Raw genomic sequence first — 17171 nt, 5'->3', positions numbered from 1 at the left:
AATAATGAAAATAATAAAGTAATAAAATTGATAAAAATTAAAAATAACAATAATAAAATAATAAAAAATAAAAATTAATAAAAAAAAGAAAATAATAAAAATAATAAAGTAGTAAAAATTGATAAAAATTAAAAATAACAATAATAAAATAATAAAAATGATAAAAATTAATAAAAATAAAAATAATAAAAATAATAAAATGTAATAATAAAATAATAATAAAATAATAAAAAAATATTTACTTCACAGTGACAAATCTTGCTGCATTTGACTGGAAAATTGTGAGTGCAATCCTGAACCTCGGAGCGCCGACAGTGATGGAAACACTTTCGAAAGCGAGGCCGCTAGGTCGGATTCCCTTCGGCCTTTCCCCTCGCTCTTCCCGTTTACAACAAAAGCACGGGTTAATTTGAATTTCATCACTTTTTATCCTGAGGGAAATATCAAATGATTGAAATGATGGGCGTTCTTGCCCCAGAGGAGGGGGACAGGTGTTGTGTTTGGGTTTTTTCCCCTCACGCCGCGCGCTCGTTAATTTGTGGTTTGACGCGTTTCGGCGGGAAGAGGCCTCCGGTGCCTGTCAGGGAAAAGCAGCTGTGATTGATCATTTGGGGGCAGGAGGGGAGAACATTCCGGAATTGGTTCTCTAAGCATTGAAATGAGCGGCGTGCCCGCAGAGCAGCGTTGGTTTTCCCTGGAGGAATGTGGAAATTGATGTTTTGAACCTCCTTTCTCAGCGCCTGCCCCGCCGCGTGTTCCATGAGGGAAGCGACGCCTCCGAACCTCGCTGAGGATTCTTGGATTTGCTGAGGGGAAAACTTCTCTGTTGGATGCTCTTGGACCAGCCCAGCAGATGGGAGGGGGAAAATGAGCTACAAAAATACCTTTATTTCATCTGTGATCTTTGTATCTGACAGAACTTGCCAGGCCAGGCCTCGCTGCTCGCGGGATGTGTCTGAGCAGCTCCGAGCGCGGCGCAGGACCCATGACCCAAATCCTACATCTCCTTGCCTGTTTTCCTTGGCAGCTGGATGGCTCTGAGAGCCTGGATCCACAGGGAAATCCTTCCCTGGGATGGAATTCCCAAGGATTTTGTGGCTGCCCCATCCCTACAAGTGTCCAAGGCTGGGTTGGAGCAGCCTGGGATAGTGGGAGGTGTCGGGGCTGGAGCTGGAATGAGCTTTCAGGTCCTTTTCAGCCCAAACCGTTCTGAAACTCCATGAAATTGCCAAGTTCTCATGTTCCTGGAGTGCACAAACCCCTCATACAGCCCTGGGAATGCGATCAGGTCTGAGGGAAAACAGAGAATCACCACCAGAATTCTCTTCCCTCTGGGAAAAGTTCTCATCTCTGAAGGACACGGCCCCAGGGCCTTCCACTCCCTGCGTCCCTGACACGGAAAAGCAGCTCCTGGCGTTCAGAACAAGCAGCTTTTTATCTAAAAAGGAGGACATTATCCCATTTTTTTAAGGCCCAGAGGAGATCTCTCTCTGGATTTGATCTTTCCAGTGTGGAGGTTCAGAGGTTCAGAAATGTTAAGAGGAGTCTGGCCACGGAGCCAAGTGGGAAACAGAAGAAATGATGGAATTAAATCCCTTAGTAGATGTTCCCAGTTATTGTTTCAGCTGGTAACAGGAATGTAGACACTAAAATTTGGTTTAAGAGGAGATTTTTTTCCCTCTCTGGCTTCATCAGCAGTGGAATTCACTCTCTGATCCTGAGGGATCACGGTTCTGACGGCATTCCCACATCTCCATCTCTGACAAAAACCCTGATAATTGTTATTTCATCGCCAAAACGCTGCTCAGGCTCTGTTTTCAGATGCATTTGGAATTCTGCTGGTGCTTCACCACCCGGAGTTCTTGCAGAGCAGGGCTGGGAGGTGAAGCCAGTGCAGGGGAATCGCTCTGATGAGTAAATCATTGATGGGGGGATGAGGAAACCCCACATTTCTACAGGATAACAGAGGGATGTGGCATTTTCCCCAATAAAAATTAATTGCAGTGCATCAATAAAAGGCTGCAACCCAAAAATGTAGCAATGCCTTCAGCACACACCTTGCTAAAATACCCTTGAACCTTTAATTGTAGCTTCAATGCCATGTGTTTATCAGCACCAGCAAGAACAGCCTGGATTTCTTAATAAAATGGTTTGGGTTGGAAGTTTATTCAGGTATAAATATAAATAGAGTCAGGTTGTGCACTAAAAAATTCGCTTTTAAACACAAAGATATTTCTTTATAACCTGAATTTTCAAAAAGCACGGATGGAAAGTGCATCAGGGACTTTGTTCCATAAATTCAGACATCTCCAGAGTGTCTCATTTATTGGTTGTTCCCTGCTTCATCTCTGCAAGAAAATAAATTGAAACCAGGGATCCTGTCCAATTCTCACTTTTTAAAAGTGGTTCTGATGCTCTTTCAAGGTCACATTCCCCATCAGAGAGAATTTATTATAAATAAATTTATATCTATATGTATAAATATATATTTATATAATTTTCTATAAATAAGATCATGATCACAGGTGCTTTTGGAAAATATTTTGCATTTTGGCTGAGGTGGAGTTTGAATATTCCAGGTGAATGCATCATTTCATGCGTGGTGAATAAATTTTTAAAGATGTATTTTGGACTCTTCCTAAAATGCTGGGCAGTAAAAAAGTCAAAGTCTTGATGATGAACACGAGTGAGTTTTTGCCTAATTTTGCTGTTTTTAAAACAGGATCTCTGTCCCAGCATTTTGGGGTTGGAGGTGCCCCACTTCGGGCTCAAACACCTGGGTTTTTTTTTAGCCCAGTTAAGCCTGGAAAACTCATTTCAAGTTTCATTTTTCCGGTGTTAATTATCGTAAATGTTGTTAATTATTATAAATCCCTCATACCTGCAGATTAATACCGTTTCAAACAGGTGCAGTCACTTAGTGTTAATGTGAATTTAATGGGTGTTACTCCCTCAATTGGCTGCTTTGAGGCTTAATTCAGAGAAAAGCATGTAATGATGTTTAATAACTCGCTTTGCCAAAGAGCAGGACGTGCTTCCTTTCACCTGAAAGATTTGTTGAATGTATTTATTTTAATTTTTTTTTCACTTGGAATTATTTGTAGCACTCAGCAGGAGCATGTTGAGCCAGGAGTTCTGCTGTTGAGTGATTTATTGTAATATCTTGGTGGAATTAATACAGTGAGCAGCTGAGAGCTTCAGCAGTAGAATTGATGTGGTTTATTCTTGATGAAATATTCAAAATTAAATTCCCTTCAGGCCAGAAGTTCTGCCAGGGGAGACCTGGCCCCCATGGACAGACATTAAATGTAAATATAAAGAATTCAATATAAAAATGCACCTGGATGTCACCTTCATTAAGAGATGATGAATTTCACCACTTACTCCACTTAGTGCCAGCTGAAATAATAAGGTAAAATAATAATAAGGATTTTTTTTAATTGAGTAATCATTAATATTCTGGGATAATAATCCTGTGTGGAATCTCAGAGCTGTTCTGGTAAATGGTGTGGGAAGGTCCAGAGGTGTCCAGGACCCTTCAGCACCCGTGGTTTTCCTGGGTGGAAAGAGGTGGATGGAGAACTCCTAATGAACATCTCCTAATTACTCTCATTACATTTCAGTACTTTTATTTTCCATCTCTGGTGGTGACAGGACTGAAAATGTGCAATAATACAGAGTATTAAACCGGGGATTGCTGGATTTCTGGATTAAACCACTGGAAGCTTTGTTGCCCCTCAGCAATAATTGGAATATTCTGGAATATCCCGGGGTGGGGGCCTATTTCTGGCCAATCCCCCTGACACAGGGCATGATTTGACTTTGGATTTTTCAATTTGGGGTTCTGGATGTTGTTCTAGGAGGTTGTACCTGTGTTTTTACATCAGTACAGGGTCAGAGGGGAGCTCTGATTGTCTCTGCCAACCTCTGTCCGACACTGGCGACACTCAGAACGTGCCTGTGCCCCCACAATTCCTACTGGAAGCCTTTCCAGAATCCTGCTCTCCTGAGGATGGAATTCCTCCATGGCTGGTGTGGTATTTCTTTCCTGTTGCACAGATTAAACACTTCAAAGTGGTTTTTTTCCTCCACATTTTGGTGTTCAGCCATGCTTTTTCTCACACCTTTGAGTCCCTCTGGGCCAGAGCAGCTTCTTGCAAGGGAGGGCTGGCTGTTCCCTACGAATTCCCAGAGTATTCCAGCCTCACCCTCACCTCACAGAGCACCAGCAGCTTCTCCAGCAGCTTCTGGGATGTTGGAAAGATTCCATGGGCCACAGTCCTGGAGCCATCCGCGGGTCCTCCTTATCCCCTTGTGCACCGAGTTTGTTTCTGCTGGGATCAGGACGGATCTGCTGCTCGTCCTCCGCCTTCTCTCTTGTCCTCAGCCCTCGTCTCCTGAGAAAATAAAATATTTCAAGGTGGTTTGGAAACCTCCCTCAGCCATGACAAAAAGCAGGGAGGCTCCTGCTAAAGGCCAAGTGGTTTTGTGGCCAGCGGGTGTCTGAGCTCATGGAATCACAGAGTGGATTGGGAAGAGACCAAAACTCATCCAGTTCCAGCCCCAACACCTTCCACTGTCCCAGGCTGCTCCCAGCCCCGTCCAGCCCGGCCTTGGACACCTCCAGGGATCCAGGGACAGCCACAGCTTCTCTGGGAATTCTATCCCAGCCCCTCCCCACCCTCACAGACAGGAATTCCTTCCCAAGATCCCACCCAAATCCCCCCTTTTTCCACTTCAGAGCCATTCCCTGTGTCCTGTCCCTCCATCCCTTGTCCCCAGTCCCTCTCCAGCTCTCCTGGAGCCCCTTTAGGCCCTGGAAGGGGCTCTGAGCTCTCCCTGGATCCTTCTCTTCTCCAGGTGAGCACCCCCAGCTCTCCCAGCCTTTATCCCAGTTCTCCCAGTCACTGGAATTGTGGGAATTCCGGAGTCACACAGATGCTGACAGAGGACTTGTCACCACCACGAGTTTCTTCCTTCCCTCCACAACTTGGTGGCCTCGTTCAGGTTTGCTCTGGAAGTCCTCTCTCCCCGAAGGTTCAGTTTCTGAGCTGGGTTATCGGTTCCAGAAAGGCCCTGGGTGTTTGTTTTGGAGCTTCCCTACGGACCTTCCTGGAAAGAAAACCTCTGTCTTCTTTTCCAAACAAACCCTTGGTGTATAAAAACGTTTGGAAAAACAGATCTTGTGAGCGTTTTCCAGTTCCAGATCTCCCTGGAGAGAGAAGTTTTTGCTGGGTTGATAAGAACCAGGCACCTGCACCTGGCCAGAGCCTTGAATTCCCCAGGGAGGGAGACAGGGAATCCCTCCAGGGAATAAAGGATTGCCCATCCACGAAGCTTCCCCTGGCATTTTTCCCAAGAGCAGCCGCAGCAGCACCTGGTCCTGTATGTGTTAATCCCATCAAAGGAGCGACTCTTTCTGATTCGCAGACTAGAAAATATTTCACGGTTATTCAGGGCACGGACAAAAGACCAGAAATACAAATAAAGGCCAGGACCTCACAGCAGTTGAGCCTTTTGTCTGAGCCAGCCCTGGGCCCTGCAGCGCTCCCGGTCACGCTCGGAGGAGCCGGGAACAAAGGAATCCTGACCGTGTTTGCTTTGGCTCCAGGCAGGGAGGGGAGATTTAAATTCAAAAACGAGCGGTGAGCCAGGATGGGTCCTAGAATCTTCCTTTTGTCTCTTTTTCTCTCTCCAGGTCACTCAGATGAGCCGTCCAGATCTGATTTTGTTCCTCATGAAGTACCTGATGGCCTTGGTGGTCGGGATCCCCTCGGTGTTCTGGGTGGGAAGCAAGAAGACCTGTTTTGAGTGGGCCAGCTTCTTCCATGGGCGCAGGAAAAAAGAGTGAGTACGGATAATTACAGATAAACCCTTCCCTTGCTGTCCTGGGAGAGAGTTTGGGTTGGTTTTAATGGAGACAAAGGCAGGAGTGGGTGGAAAAGTCACTTTTCAGAATGGAGCAAGGAAGGACAAGACAGGCAACAGCTCAAAAAGTTCCTTATTTCTCCCTAATTATTCTTTGTTCCCAGAATCAAATCTACATTTGTCTTCAGTTTGTTTTTAACAAGAATTAAGCATGAAATAAACACTGCAACTACTCTGCCTCTTACTGAGAGGTGGAATGGAAACGTTTTATTTATAAATGTGCATCCAGCCAACTGAATCAGAGCTCTAAATTGAAATTAAACGCAGGTTCTTCTCACCGTGGTTGCAGCTGAAAGGATTTGTCTCTGCTTTTAGTCTTCCTTATGCATTGGTGCTGAAGAGAGGTTTGATAAAGTGACAGCAAGATTTTCTTGGCGCTTCCGTAAGGCTGAAATTAATTTAGATTAAGGTTGGCATCAATTAAGAGACAATCCGTGTGATTTCGTGGTAGCCACGGGTAGATTTCCAAATAAATATTGTCCTTGAAGATGATTTAAAGCAGATCCACAAAGGCAGAAACGTTTTGGTGACTCCTTTGGTGCATCCTTCAAGGGTTCAACTCGGCTGGAATAACCAGACAGGGAGGCGCTTCCAAACCGGGCAAACGGGGACGTTACGCCGTAAATAATGCTCTGGTTTGCCAAGCCTTGTTCTGTTTGTGATCACTCTGTACCGCGGTAATTAACGCTAATTGCTCCAACAACCGCTCAGAGTCGTCAACGAGAGCCGCCAGGTGCTGCAAGAGCCGGACTTTGCCCAGTCGCTGCTGAGGGACCCCAACACCCCCATCATCCGCAAGTCCAGGGGCACCTCCACCCAGGGCACCTCCACGCACGCCTCGTCCACCCAGCTGGCCGTGATGGACGACCAGAGGAGCAAGGCCGGCAGCGTCCACAGCAAAGTCAGCAGCTACCACGGCAGCCTGCACCGCTCGCGGGACGGACGGTACGCGCGGCCCCCGAAACTGCGCCGTTACGGGTGGGAAGGGACCTTAGAGATCATCTCATTCCACCTTCCACCCTCACAGGTTGCTCCAAGCCCCCTCCAACCTGTCCTCAAACAATTCCACAACCTCACTGGGCAAGTCTTGTGCAGGAGGTGGGACAGGCCCCTTCCAGCCAGACGTGTGGCTGTAATTCTGCTGAAACTGGGTGTTCTGGTGCATCTCCTCTCCCTGGCAGTGCCTGGAAAGAGAAAAAAATGCCATGATGTTTTCAGGGTCACTGCTGGTCTTGAGGAATTAGTTACACGGCAGGGCTGGTTTCCCTGCACGGGAGCGATCTGTGTTCCACCGTGTGGGAAAACAAACCTGCCCCAACGTCAGCTCAGCACTTTCCTGGCCGCTTTTGTCCGGGTGTCAGTCCATTTTGTGTCTGTCAATACTCCCTGCCCAAGTAAACAGGGGACAAGTTCCCCTCTCTGAGTTGAGGTGGAGATCAGGCTTCCAGGGTAATTAATCATCGATCGTTTCACTCCCCTAATTATCAGTACCAGACAGTGCTGGAGTAAGAACCGAGCGAGGCCCGCTGTGCGAGGAGCTGAACCGCTTCGCCCGGGGCGGCGGGAGAGGAGTGCCCGAGCTGAGCGGGGAACGCCTTTCCTCACAGGAGCTCTATCTGCATTCTCTCATTCTCTGTTTCCCCAAAATCAGGTACACTCCCTGCAGCTACAGGGGCGTGGAGGAACGACTACCTCACGGCAGCATGTCCCGGCTGACCGACCACTCCAGGCACAGCAGCTCGCACCGCCTCAACGAGCAGTCACGGCACAGCAGCGTCAGGGACCTCAGCAGCAACCCAATGACACACATCACACACGGCACCAGCATGAACCGGGTCATTGAGGAGGATGGCACCAGCGCCTGAGCGGCTCCGAGGGCTCAGGGTGCCGGCAGGGCTCGTGGTGCCTTCCTTCCGCGCTCAGTGTTACCCTCAGCCTCTCGCCAGGTGCTGAATTCGGGCGTCGGGAAGCCGGGGTCGGCTTCTCTGCTGTGGGACTTGCCTCGGAGCTGTCTTGAGTCACTGAGTAAAAAAGCTGGTTGTCTCCTCTGAACCTCTCTGGAGGTAATTATTTATTTGATAACTGTTCCTCATCAGACACAACTGCTGAATTTCTTACTCTCTGTGGAAAACAATCTCCCCCTTCCTTCTCTCTCCCTCCCTCCGTGGGCTCCGCGTGTCGGAAATCAGCGGGGCCGTGCTGGGAGTTGTTCTGATGAGGGAACTCTTGGTGGCTGAAGGAATCCCTCCGTGCAGCTCCCTCGAGGGGACACGTCCAGCGCTGCCTGAGGGACGTCTGTGTGACCCGGCAGCGTTCGGTCACGCTGGAAACGCCACGGGAAGGAGCTTTTTGGAGAAGGAAACTCCTCTGAGGATCACCAGCTCTTCCCAGAGCTGTCCAGGCTCAGTTGTCCACAGGGTGGGGGGAAGAGAGAGGCAGGGAAGAGCAATTTTTTTATAACTTGTATTGTCCTTGCTTTTTTACAAAAGACTATTTAAATTTTCTACTCGTTTACAATTTCCGTAGGAAGAGATGGGTTTTAAAAGCAGTTATCTAGATAATATTCAGCCATTTATTTTTTAGAGTCATGTACAAAAGCTGAGATTGCCTGTTCCTGATCTATTTAAAGAAAAAAGATTATCATAGAAAAGCTGAATTTGTCACCCAGGCAGGAATGTACAGCCCGTTGTCACAGCCAGAGCTGAGCCTGTTTACAAAGCCCAGCAGCTGAGGCCAGGAGGACCAGAGGAGTTTATTCAAGGATTCCCCACCTTCCTCGTGATGTCACGGTTTGGGGAGGATCCTCTGCGCTGAGCAAGAATCCAGAGATGGCTGGGAGAAGCTGAGGCAGGAGCTGCCCCCAGATGGGGAAAAACGAGGATGTGGCAGCTGGAAGCCCACGGAGTTCCTTGAGGAGGAGACAGGATCCGCAGTTCAGGGATCTTGGTTACGGATCCACCTCTGCTGTGGCTGTTTTCATCCCCTGCTGCAGATTCACTGTAGAGAATTCTCAGTTTGGGCTTTTTTTGTGTGTGGAAAGGATCCATTGGGATACCCTGGAGGCAGAATTCGAGGATGGTGCTGGAGATCTTCTGGAGCATCTCCCGAGGAGATTGATCCAGCATGAGGAAACCCTGCTGGCATGCAAACCTACCTCAGTAATTGCTGCAGATCACTGCTGGGAAATGAATCCTTGTTTTTGCATTGTCCTTCCATAATTCCCTCCCTGACCCGGTGGAGCCTTGTTGAGCAGCCTTTGTGCACCAACCTCGAGGGCAGGGCCGGGGCAGGAGCTGCTCCACAATTAACTCATTTTAATTGCAGCTGATGACACAGAGGCAGAGCTCATAACCTGTGTGCTGTGGAATCAAAGGCTGCCCCGGGAGCTCCCAGACAGATTTATCCCAAATTCAGCGGCTCGGAGGAGAAGACAAACGGAGCCCAGCGTGGAATAACAAAGCTCTTTGTTGTGGGCCCGGGAGGGAGGTGCTGCAGGCTGGGCCCTGGGGCAGAGCCGGCTCTGCTGGGCCTGTTTGCTCAGCACACAGCCCCGGGGACCGGGGACACCTGTCCAGCTCTGCAAAATCCTTTGGGCTGACTTCAACTGGAGAAACTTCGACTCCCTGGAAACCCCAAGGGTGGAATCTTGGCTGTTTTCAAATCCAGCTCCTCCCGACTCAGAGGGGTGATCTGGTAGGAATCCGGACCTGCGGAAGCTGAGTTTTCCTAAACACTGGAACCAAACTAAATAAGCTCAAGGGTTTACAATGATCCTCTTGGCTCCATTTCCAGTACCTTTTTTTTTTTTTTCCTTTTTTATAAATTGCAGCAATGCTTTGACTTGTTTGGAGACAGGGAGAGGAATGCTGATGGAGCTTGGAGAAGGATCCTGCTGGGAATGTTGTTAATTTGTGAGGCCCAGTCCCAGTACTGCTTCCAGATGGGAATATCCAAGTCATTCCTTGCTCATGGGTGCTAAAGGGACAGGCTCCTGTCACCCCAGGGAGGTGATTAAACCTCAAACTGGAGTTCTGGCTGGGCTTTTTGCCTCCCTGCCCTCTCCCCTCTACCTTCAACACCTGAGGCAGCGCGCTGTGCTCTCTTGGCAGAGCGTTCCTCCCGGGAAGAGCATTCCTCAGCCAGGGAAGAGTGCCCCAGCTCTGCTGCAGCTCCCCAGCTGGGGCCCACAGGGCTTCAGCTCCCAAATCATCCCGGCCAGGAGCTCTGAAGGGCATCCCAGTTTGAATGTGGCCCCACAGGGGCACCAGTGGTGGTTTTGGGCTGCTTTCCTACCTGCTGCCAGCTCCAGCCCGGGTGCCGGGTTTATGGGATCGGTGCCAAGCTTTAAATTCCCCCCGAGCTGAAACCCCCGGCCAGGAGGGCATTTCTGCAGACACCCAAGTGCTCTGGGCTCCCCGGGTGTCCCTGCAGCGCTTCGTCCCTCCCCAGCTGCCACCAGGAGCTGCATCCTCTCTCCCTTCTCCCAGGGAGCAGGCAGGGAGGCTGGACAGGGCCTGGCTTCTCCAGCTCCAGTTATCCCAGACTCCATCCCTCTGCCTCCCACCATGGCTGCAGCCCCAAACTCTGCTCGGTGAAACTGCTCCATCAGAGCTTCCTGCAGAACGCACGACTCCTCATCCCCAGCATCCCCAGGGATCTCCAGCTCCTGTTTTCCCGACTGTGCTGACAACAGATCCCCCCGAGTTTGTGCTGTTCCTTCTTTCTCAATCCCTCCACAGCTCCCGTGAAATGTCCCCGATCGGAGCTGCGGTCGCGTTGCATGGAGGAGGCCGCTCCTCTTTTTTAAGGCATAAACAACCCAAGAGCAGCAAACAGCCACATTCAGGTGTCAGTGTGTTTGTGTTCTCCCTGTTGTGTTCCAGCACAAATCCCGGATTCTGTGCTGGAAGCGTTGAGCCACCAGCTCCAGGGGTCAGTGGTGAGCGCAGGATGGCACTGGGAGGCTGAAATCCGGGCATGGCCGAGTCCGGCACTGCTTCCAATTTTATCCAGCAAGGAGGGAAGGGAAAATCCCTCAGGAAGGGCACGAGGAGAAGGCCCAGGCCAGCCTTAGAGCCAGGGGGGAGCCGATTCTCCAGCCCAGCTCCAGTGCACTGAGGATCCCAAAACGCATCAGGCTGCTCTGTCTGCGCAGTGAAACCAGGGCACAGAGCAGAGGAGACATCCCCAGCTCCACCCCGAGCAGCAGAATGTCCAGTTGAATGTGAAGCTTTACCCCTCTCCCCTCGTGCTTCTCTCCTGACGGGATGGGGATCGATCGTCCCCGAGGCGCGGGGTTCTCCCGGGTTTTGCCGGTGGGCCCGGTGCCTCTCCCAGCCCTTCCCGTTGTTGAGACAACGCCCAGCTCCTCAGGAGAGGGGAAGGCGCTCCCGGGAGATCCCTGCGTGGTGGAATGTGTGGGGCAGTCCCTGCCCGAGGCTGACCCCACTCGCACTCGGCTCTTGGTAGACTTGTTTACAGTAGTCCAGTGTGGGTTTTGTAACGTTTAATTTTTAGCACTTTAACTGTGAGTGTACAAACTGGTTCCCTTGTAGTTGGTGTACATTTTCATTTTAGAGCTTTGGAAGTTTTTAATAAAACCATGGAAAAACTCTGGCAACGGGTTTTCAATTCTTCTCCTGTGGGTGTAATCCTACCCCCCTTAAAAACTCCAGCTGAGCAGCAGTTGAGATATAAAGGTTAAATAATTAAATATCAGGTTTTACTCTGGCCAGCAGCTCTCTGAATTTGAAGAAAGACTTTGTAGACTTAATCTCCCCCCAACATCTGCACTCGTGGACGCCGGGCACCTTTCCAGCAAACACAAAGCTCTCCGCAGATTTCGGGCTCCGGGTTGCTCCGCCCTTTTACGAGAACAGCCCTCTCAAAACCAGCAGCGCTTCACGGGCAGAGAGGAGCGCAGAGCAAACAGGTTTGGGAGCAGCAATGCCAGCGATGTCTGGGGTTTTTTATTGGCAAATCCAACCCGAGGACAGGATGACTGATTTATCTGGAGGAGCTGTCTGGCACCTGGGCGGATACGCGGTTGTTTTGGGTTGGAAGCCTTCTGCTGAGCCTCGCATGGCTGGTGATAAAATAACTCCTCTCACTAATTACTGCTGCTAGTTTAGGTCTCGTTAGATAAATAGTTCAGGGATGAAAGTTTAGGAGCTGCTGGTCTGCTCCATCTTCCCTGAATTTAAGCTCTGGTGGGTTGTGAGTGACAAGCTATGAAGTCACAAAAGATGTCATCTCTTGCAGCCCAGGAGGATTCCCTGCAGCTAAACCCATCAGGCTGAGGAGTGGGAGCTCACAGCATTTCTCTGCCCTCTGTGCTGCATTGCCGGCTCCCAGAGGGGCTCATGCAGGACGTGGGGAGGAGATGGAGTCACCTGCAGCTTGTTTGGCCCTCCCGAGGAGGTTTAAGGACCTGCAGGTGAGGGAGGAGCAGCGAGGTCAGTTCAGAGCCCCAGGCTGGGATTAGGGCTGGGGGTATTTTAGTCACGATCACATTCCTGGCGCACCTTAACACCCCGGTGCCTGTTTTGGGGCTGGTTTTTGTCTCAGCTCTGCCAGCTCGTGCCCTTGTTGTGATTTCTTCTCCAGTTTGAAGGGAGAAGAGCATCTGGTTATGCGCTAATCCTAAAGACAACAAAATCATCGAATCATGGAATGGTTTGGGTTGGGAGGGATCTTCAGTTTATCTCATAATTCTGTTCCCCTGCCATGGGCAGGGACACCTCCCACTATCCCAGGTTGCTCCAAACCCTGTCCAGCCTGGCCTTGGACACTTCCAGGGATCCAGGGGCAGCCACAGCTTCTCTGGGCACCCTGTGCCAGGACCTCCCCACCCTCACAGGGAACAATTCTTTCCTAAAATCCAATCTGAACCTGCTCCGAGAAATCCTTGGTGACAAAAGGCTGAAACAAAATAGGTGGAAATAGAAGGATCTTTTTTTAAAAAGTCATTTTTTTTAGGAGTTATCTCCAGCTCAGAGCTCCAGCCCTGCGGGATAAAACCGGCAGCCCTGGAGCGTGACGAGCCAGGATCCGCGTTTCCAACGCCCTCGGCTACCGGTCCGACTGGTTTTTGTGATAACGCTCCAGACACCTTGGATTGATACTCAGTCTCCAGTTTCAGTGCCTGCACCTGTTTGCCACCTCTTCCCTGCACCCACATCCTGCTGCTCTTCCCCCTCAGTCCCACGGGACAGGGAAAGCCGTTTTCTCCTCTCCCAAATCTCCTGGAGTTTGGGTTTTATGAGATCCCCCTTGGCTTCCTGCCCCCACTTCCTGCTTCCCCCTGCAGCACTTGGATGCGTCTCAAAGCCTCTGAATCCCAGGAGCTGGCTTAAAATATTTCCAGGGTCTCCCACTGCAGGGATGCTCAGCAGTTTGGAGCTATCCGGATACCTGAAATGGTGGGAAAGCCGAAGCAGGATGGATCTGCAGTGCCAGATGGTTGCCAAGCTGCTGTAATGCAGTATTTTAAATATAAATATATTGATGTTCCTGTTTGGCATAGACGTATCCTCCTCTGCTTCCCGTTCAGTGCAGAGGGCTCCTGCCTTTGGGAGAAGGTGCTGAAAAAATCCCTCGAGGCCCTGAATTGCAACATAATCCAGCTCCAAATCCCACCTGGAATCCGTTAGGAGGGACGAGCCCTGACATTCCCCTGCCGATGCCTTCAAAGCCCTCTGATCTGCGCCGTGGAAATGACACCATCAGATAAGGCTCGGCCCCTGCCAAGAGACACACAACATCTGCAAGGCTGCAGAAAGGGGGATTAGGGAAAAGTTAACCTCCTTCCTCAGTTGTAATTTTTGGGAGGCAACCAACTCCCGAGCTCTCCTTTGCAGGGCGGGTTTGGGGCTTTCACGGTGGTCCCCAGGCCCTGAGGATGAGGTGTCCTTGGGGATGATGGCACCGCTGCACAGAGGGAGCAGGGCCATAAAATCTGGGGCTAACCAAGGGTTTGGACTTGTAGTGACGAGAGGAAACGCCCTCAGAGCTGCGCCAGGGGAGATTCAGGTTGGACATCAGGAGGAATTTCCTCACAGAAAACACTGGAAGGGGCTGCCCAGGGAGGTGGTGATCGGTCAAAACTCAGACTCGATGGATCTCAGAGGTCTTTTCCTACCTAAATGATTCTGTGAAAACCAGAAACCAGTTTCCAGCCCCTTTTCCTCCACTTGAAACGTTTCTCCCTAAAAGCAATCCCCAAGAACCTGCTCGTTTCCACAAAAGCTCCTGGCGCTCCCTGGGTGACCCGGCCTTGGCAGCAGCTCTGCTCGGGCAGGTGAAGGGTTAACCCTGCTCTCTGGGAGCCTTGAACTCCAAAAGCCCCGCGGGTCCTGCCGGAGCTCGTTACCCCGAGAGCGGCGAGAGGAGCCCCGGCGCTGATTGCGGTGGCGACCTCCGGGGCTGTGAGGAATCAGCAGCAGCACCGGGAGGAGGTGCCGAGCTCACCCCGAAAACCCTGAGCCCTGCCAGCCTCCCGAGCTGCTCCGGAGGGATTTCCATCCCCGTCCGGAGCAGCTGCTGTTGGAAAAGCTGCGAGCGGCGGGACTGAAAACTTCTTGTTTTTTGAAGCCCGGCAGGGAGGAGCCCCGCGGCCCCGGCGGGGACAGTGGATGTCACAGGGACACCTCGAGCGGCCGTAAATCGAATGGAAAATCGTAAATGGAATTGCCAGTGCCGCTCCTGCCGCAGACCCTCCGGGGCTTTGCAGCAGTCAGAGCAGTCGGATCAGGGGTGGCGCAGGAGCAGGAAAAGCTGCATCACCATCCCACGAGCTCTTGTGCATAATACTGGGCTCAAGCGGCTCCTGGCGTCATCAGAGCTCGTTGTACAGCAGTTGTCTCCCCGGTATCCTGTTTTCCCAAGGATAACCCATCCTCGAATGCTTTTCCTCCATCCTGGGGCAGCGGGGAACCGAGCTTTTAAAAGAGCTCCTGGAGCAGCGCTGGCTGCGGGGAGGATGTTTCGCTGTGCAGGGGTGGAGGGATGCTCGTGGGGAGGAACTGGCGCTTGGGATGCTCGCGGAATCCTTGAATGCTTTGAGCTGGAAGGTTTGGGAGGATGTTACGGGAGAAACCACGATGTTGGTTCAGTGCGGGGTCCCGAGTGCCCCACATCTGCCCTCGGGGCGGTTCGGCAGGATCCGGACCGCGGGGCAGAAACTCCCGGCGTTACCCTGGAAGAGGAAAATCCCCAGGGAAAAGTGCGGGCTCATCCCCGCCCGCCTGAGCACGGGGCTGGGACGCTGCCCGCTGGATCTGGGGCTCCCTCCGCGGGGCCGGGACGGCTGCGGGGAACCAGCCCAGGAAAGCGGCGTTCCCAGGGGCCAGCCGGGATTTTTAAGGCAATAGTGCCACCCTGTGCACCGCGCGGGCCCTGGGCGCAGCCGGGTGACACGGGTGGGGGACAGGGTGGGGACACACCCACGGACACGGCAGGTAAAGGGTGGCATTCCCGTGCCAGTCACTCCATCCCACTGCAGCTGGGATCCTGCAGAGACCCAAAGTGTCTGTGGTTTGTAGGGACACCGTGAGAGCTGGAGAAACACGGAACGTGCACAAATCACATCCAACTCGGCACTTCCTGGAGCTGCGAACGGGAGTTTCGTGCTGGTTTATGCTTTCCCCATCTTTTCTGGTGCCCTGCAGTGCCTGGGCCACACCGTCCCCTCCTCTGCTCCACGCCCTGCCCCGGAGGGAGATGTTGGGGCAGCCCCGGTGATGTCCCATCAGTGACCCTCGTGTCCCTGAGCCCCGGGACTGGCCAGCACCACCAGCGGGATATCTGGGATAATTTAATTGTCACAGCCTGGGGAGAAGCAGATATTTCGTGCGTGGGTGACGGCTGCCACCCCGGAGAGCAGGAGCACCCCGGACGGTTCCAGGGGGTCAAATGGGGACAAGAAGCTTTTGGGACATTTTTAGGGTCAGGTTTTGCTGTTTTGGCTCCTCCCCAAGTGTGCACACAGCTAAGGGCTCGAGTACAAATCCACACAGCCACCAAGACTGTTGGGAGGGCATCCCCTTATCCTATAGGGGCCATATGGGATCCTCAGGCTGGAAGGGGGAAAAGGAAAGGGAAGGAAAGAGGGAAGGAAAGAGGGAAGGAAAGAGGGAAGGAAAGAGGGAAGGAAAGAGGGAAGGAAAGAGGGAAGGAAAGAGGGAAGGAAAGAGGGAAGGAAAGAGGGAAGGAAAGAGGGAAGGAAGGGAAGAGGGAAGGAAGGGAAGAGGGAAGGAAGGGAAGAGGGAAGGAAGGGAAGAGGGAAGGAAGGGAAGAGGGAAGGAAGGGAAGAGGGAAGGAAGGGAAGAGGGAAGGAAGGGAAGAGGGAAGGAAGGGAAGAGGGAAGGAAGGGAAGAGGGAAGGAAGGGAAGAGGGAAGGAAGGGAAGAGGGAAGGGAAGAGGGAAGGGAAGAGGGAAGGGAAGGGAAGGGAAGGGAAGGGAAGGGAAGGGAAGGGAAGGGAAGGGAAGGGAAGGGAAGGGAAGGGAAGGGAAGGGAAGGGAAGGGAAGGGAAGGGTCCCTGGGTTGTGCAAATAGATACTGGAGGAGCAGCAGGACATTTTGGGGAGACAATTTTTCAGGGAATCTCTGGTGTGACACCCTCAGTGAGCTGGAGATGCAGCCATTTCCCTCTCCTGGATTCCAAAGGCTAATCCTTGGGGAATAACAGACATAAACCTCTTAGCTGGTGTGCTGTCAGCGCCTGTCGCTGATGAGCTGATTAAAATGGAGTGGAAAAGAGGACATTTTCCCCTCCAGGTGCCCCAGGAGCTGCAGGTGATGGAGAGGAGATGCTCCTGGCTGGCTTTGCTCTTCCCTGCCTGTCTGACCAGACCTGGGATTCATAGAAATGTTTCCAGCCTTTGTAATCTCCACAAATTCCGTGCTCCACCAGGAGGTCCTGACTCCTTTGAAGATACTGGATTATCTGTGTCCAAGCTGCCACCTGGAGCTGGAGGAAATGGTGCCAAGAAAACCAGATAGAGGCAAAAATTCCCATGAAGGAGCCCCTATCCCTGTCCTTGGTCACTCCCTGGGGACATGGACAGTGTTTTACTTTATTTAAGCTGCTCAGAACAGTCATTGCAGCTCTGGACTTGAGACTTGACAAACACACCAGGAAAACACCAGGATTTTCCTGGGATTTGAGAAATACTTGCAGCCCTCCCCAGAATGTTGATTGGGACAGGGACCCTGATCTCCAGAATTCCATCCCTGCTCCGGG

General features: G+C 51.5%; 1 protein-coding gene across 1 annotated transcript in view; it reads left to right on the top strand.

Annotated features, from left to right (window-relative positions):
- FZD3 (frizzled class receptor 3) overlaps positions 1 to 11356 on the top strand; it is a 45093-nt gene extending 33737 nt beyond the window's left edge. The window contains exons 5-7 of the mRNA XM_005528805.3: positions 5699 to 5847; positions 6640 to 6873; positions 7580 to 11356. Coding sequence (XP_005528862.3) covers positions 5699 to 5847; positions 6640 to 6873; positions 7580 to 7793 — 597 coding nt within the window. The 3' untranslated portion in view covers positions 7794 to 11356. The remainder of the gene's footprint in view (positions 1 to 5698; positions 5848 to 6639; positions 6874 to 7579) is intronic.
- The last annotated feature ends 5815 nt before the right edge of the window (positions 11357 to 17171 follow it).

The sequence above is a fragment of the Pseudopodoces humilis genome, chromosome 3 (assembly GCF_049639895.1).
Source record: "Pseudopodoces humilis isolate 2021_Gansu_Grassland_sample_001 chromosome 3, ASM4963989v1, whole genome shotgun sequence".
NCBI classification, from domain to species: Eukaryota; Metazoa; Chordata; class Aves; order Passeriformes; family Paridae; genus Pseudopodoces; species Pseudopodoces humilis.
This window is presented reverse-complemented; position numbering and strand designations above follow the sequence as displayed.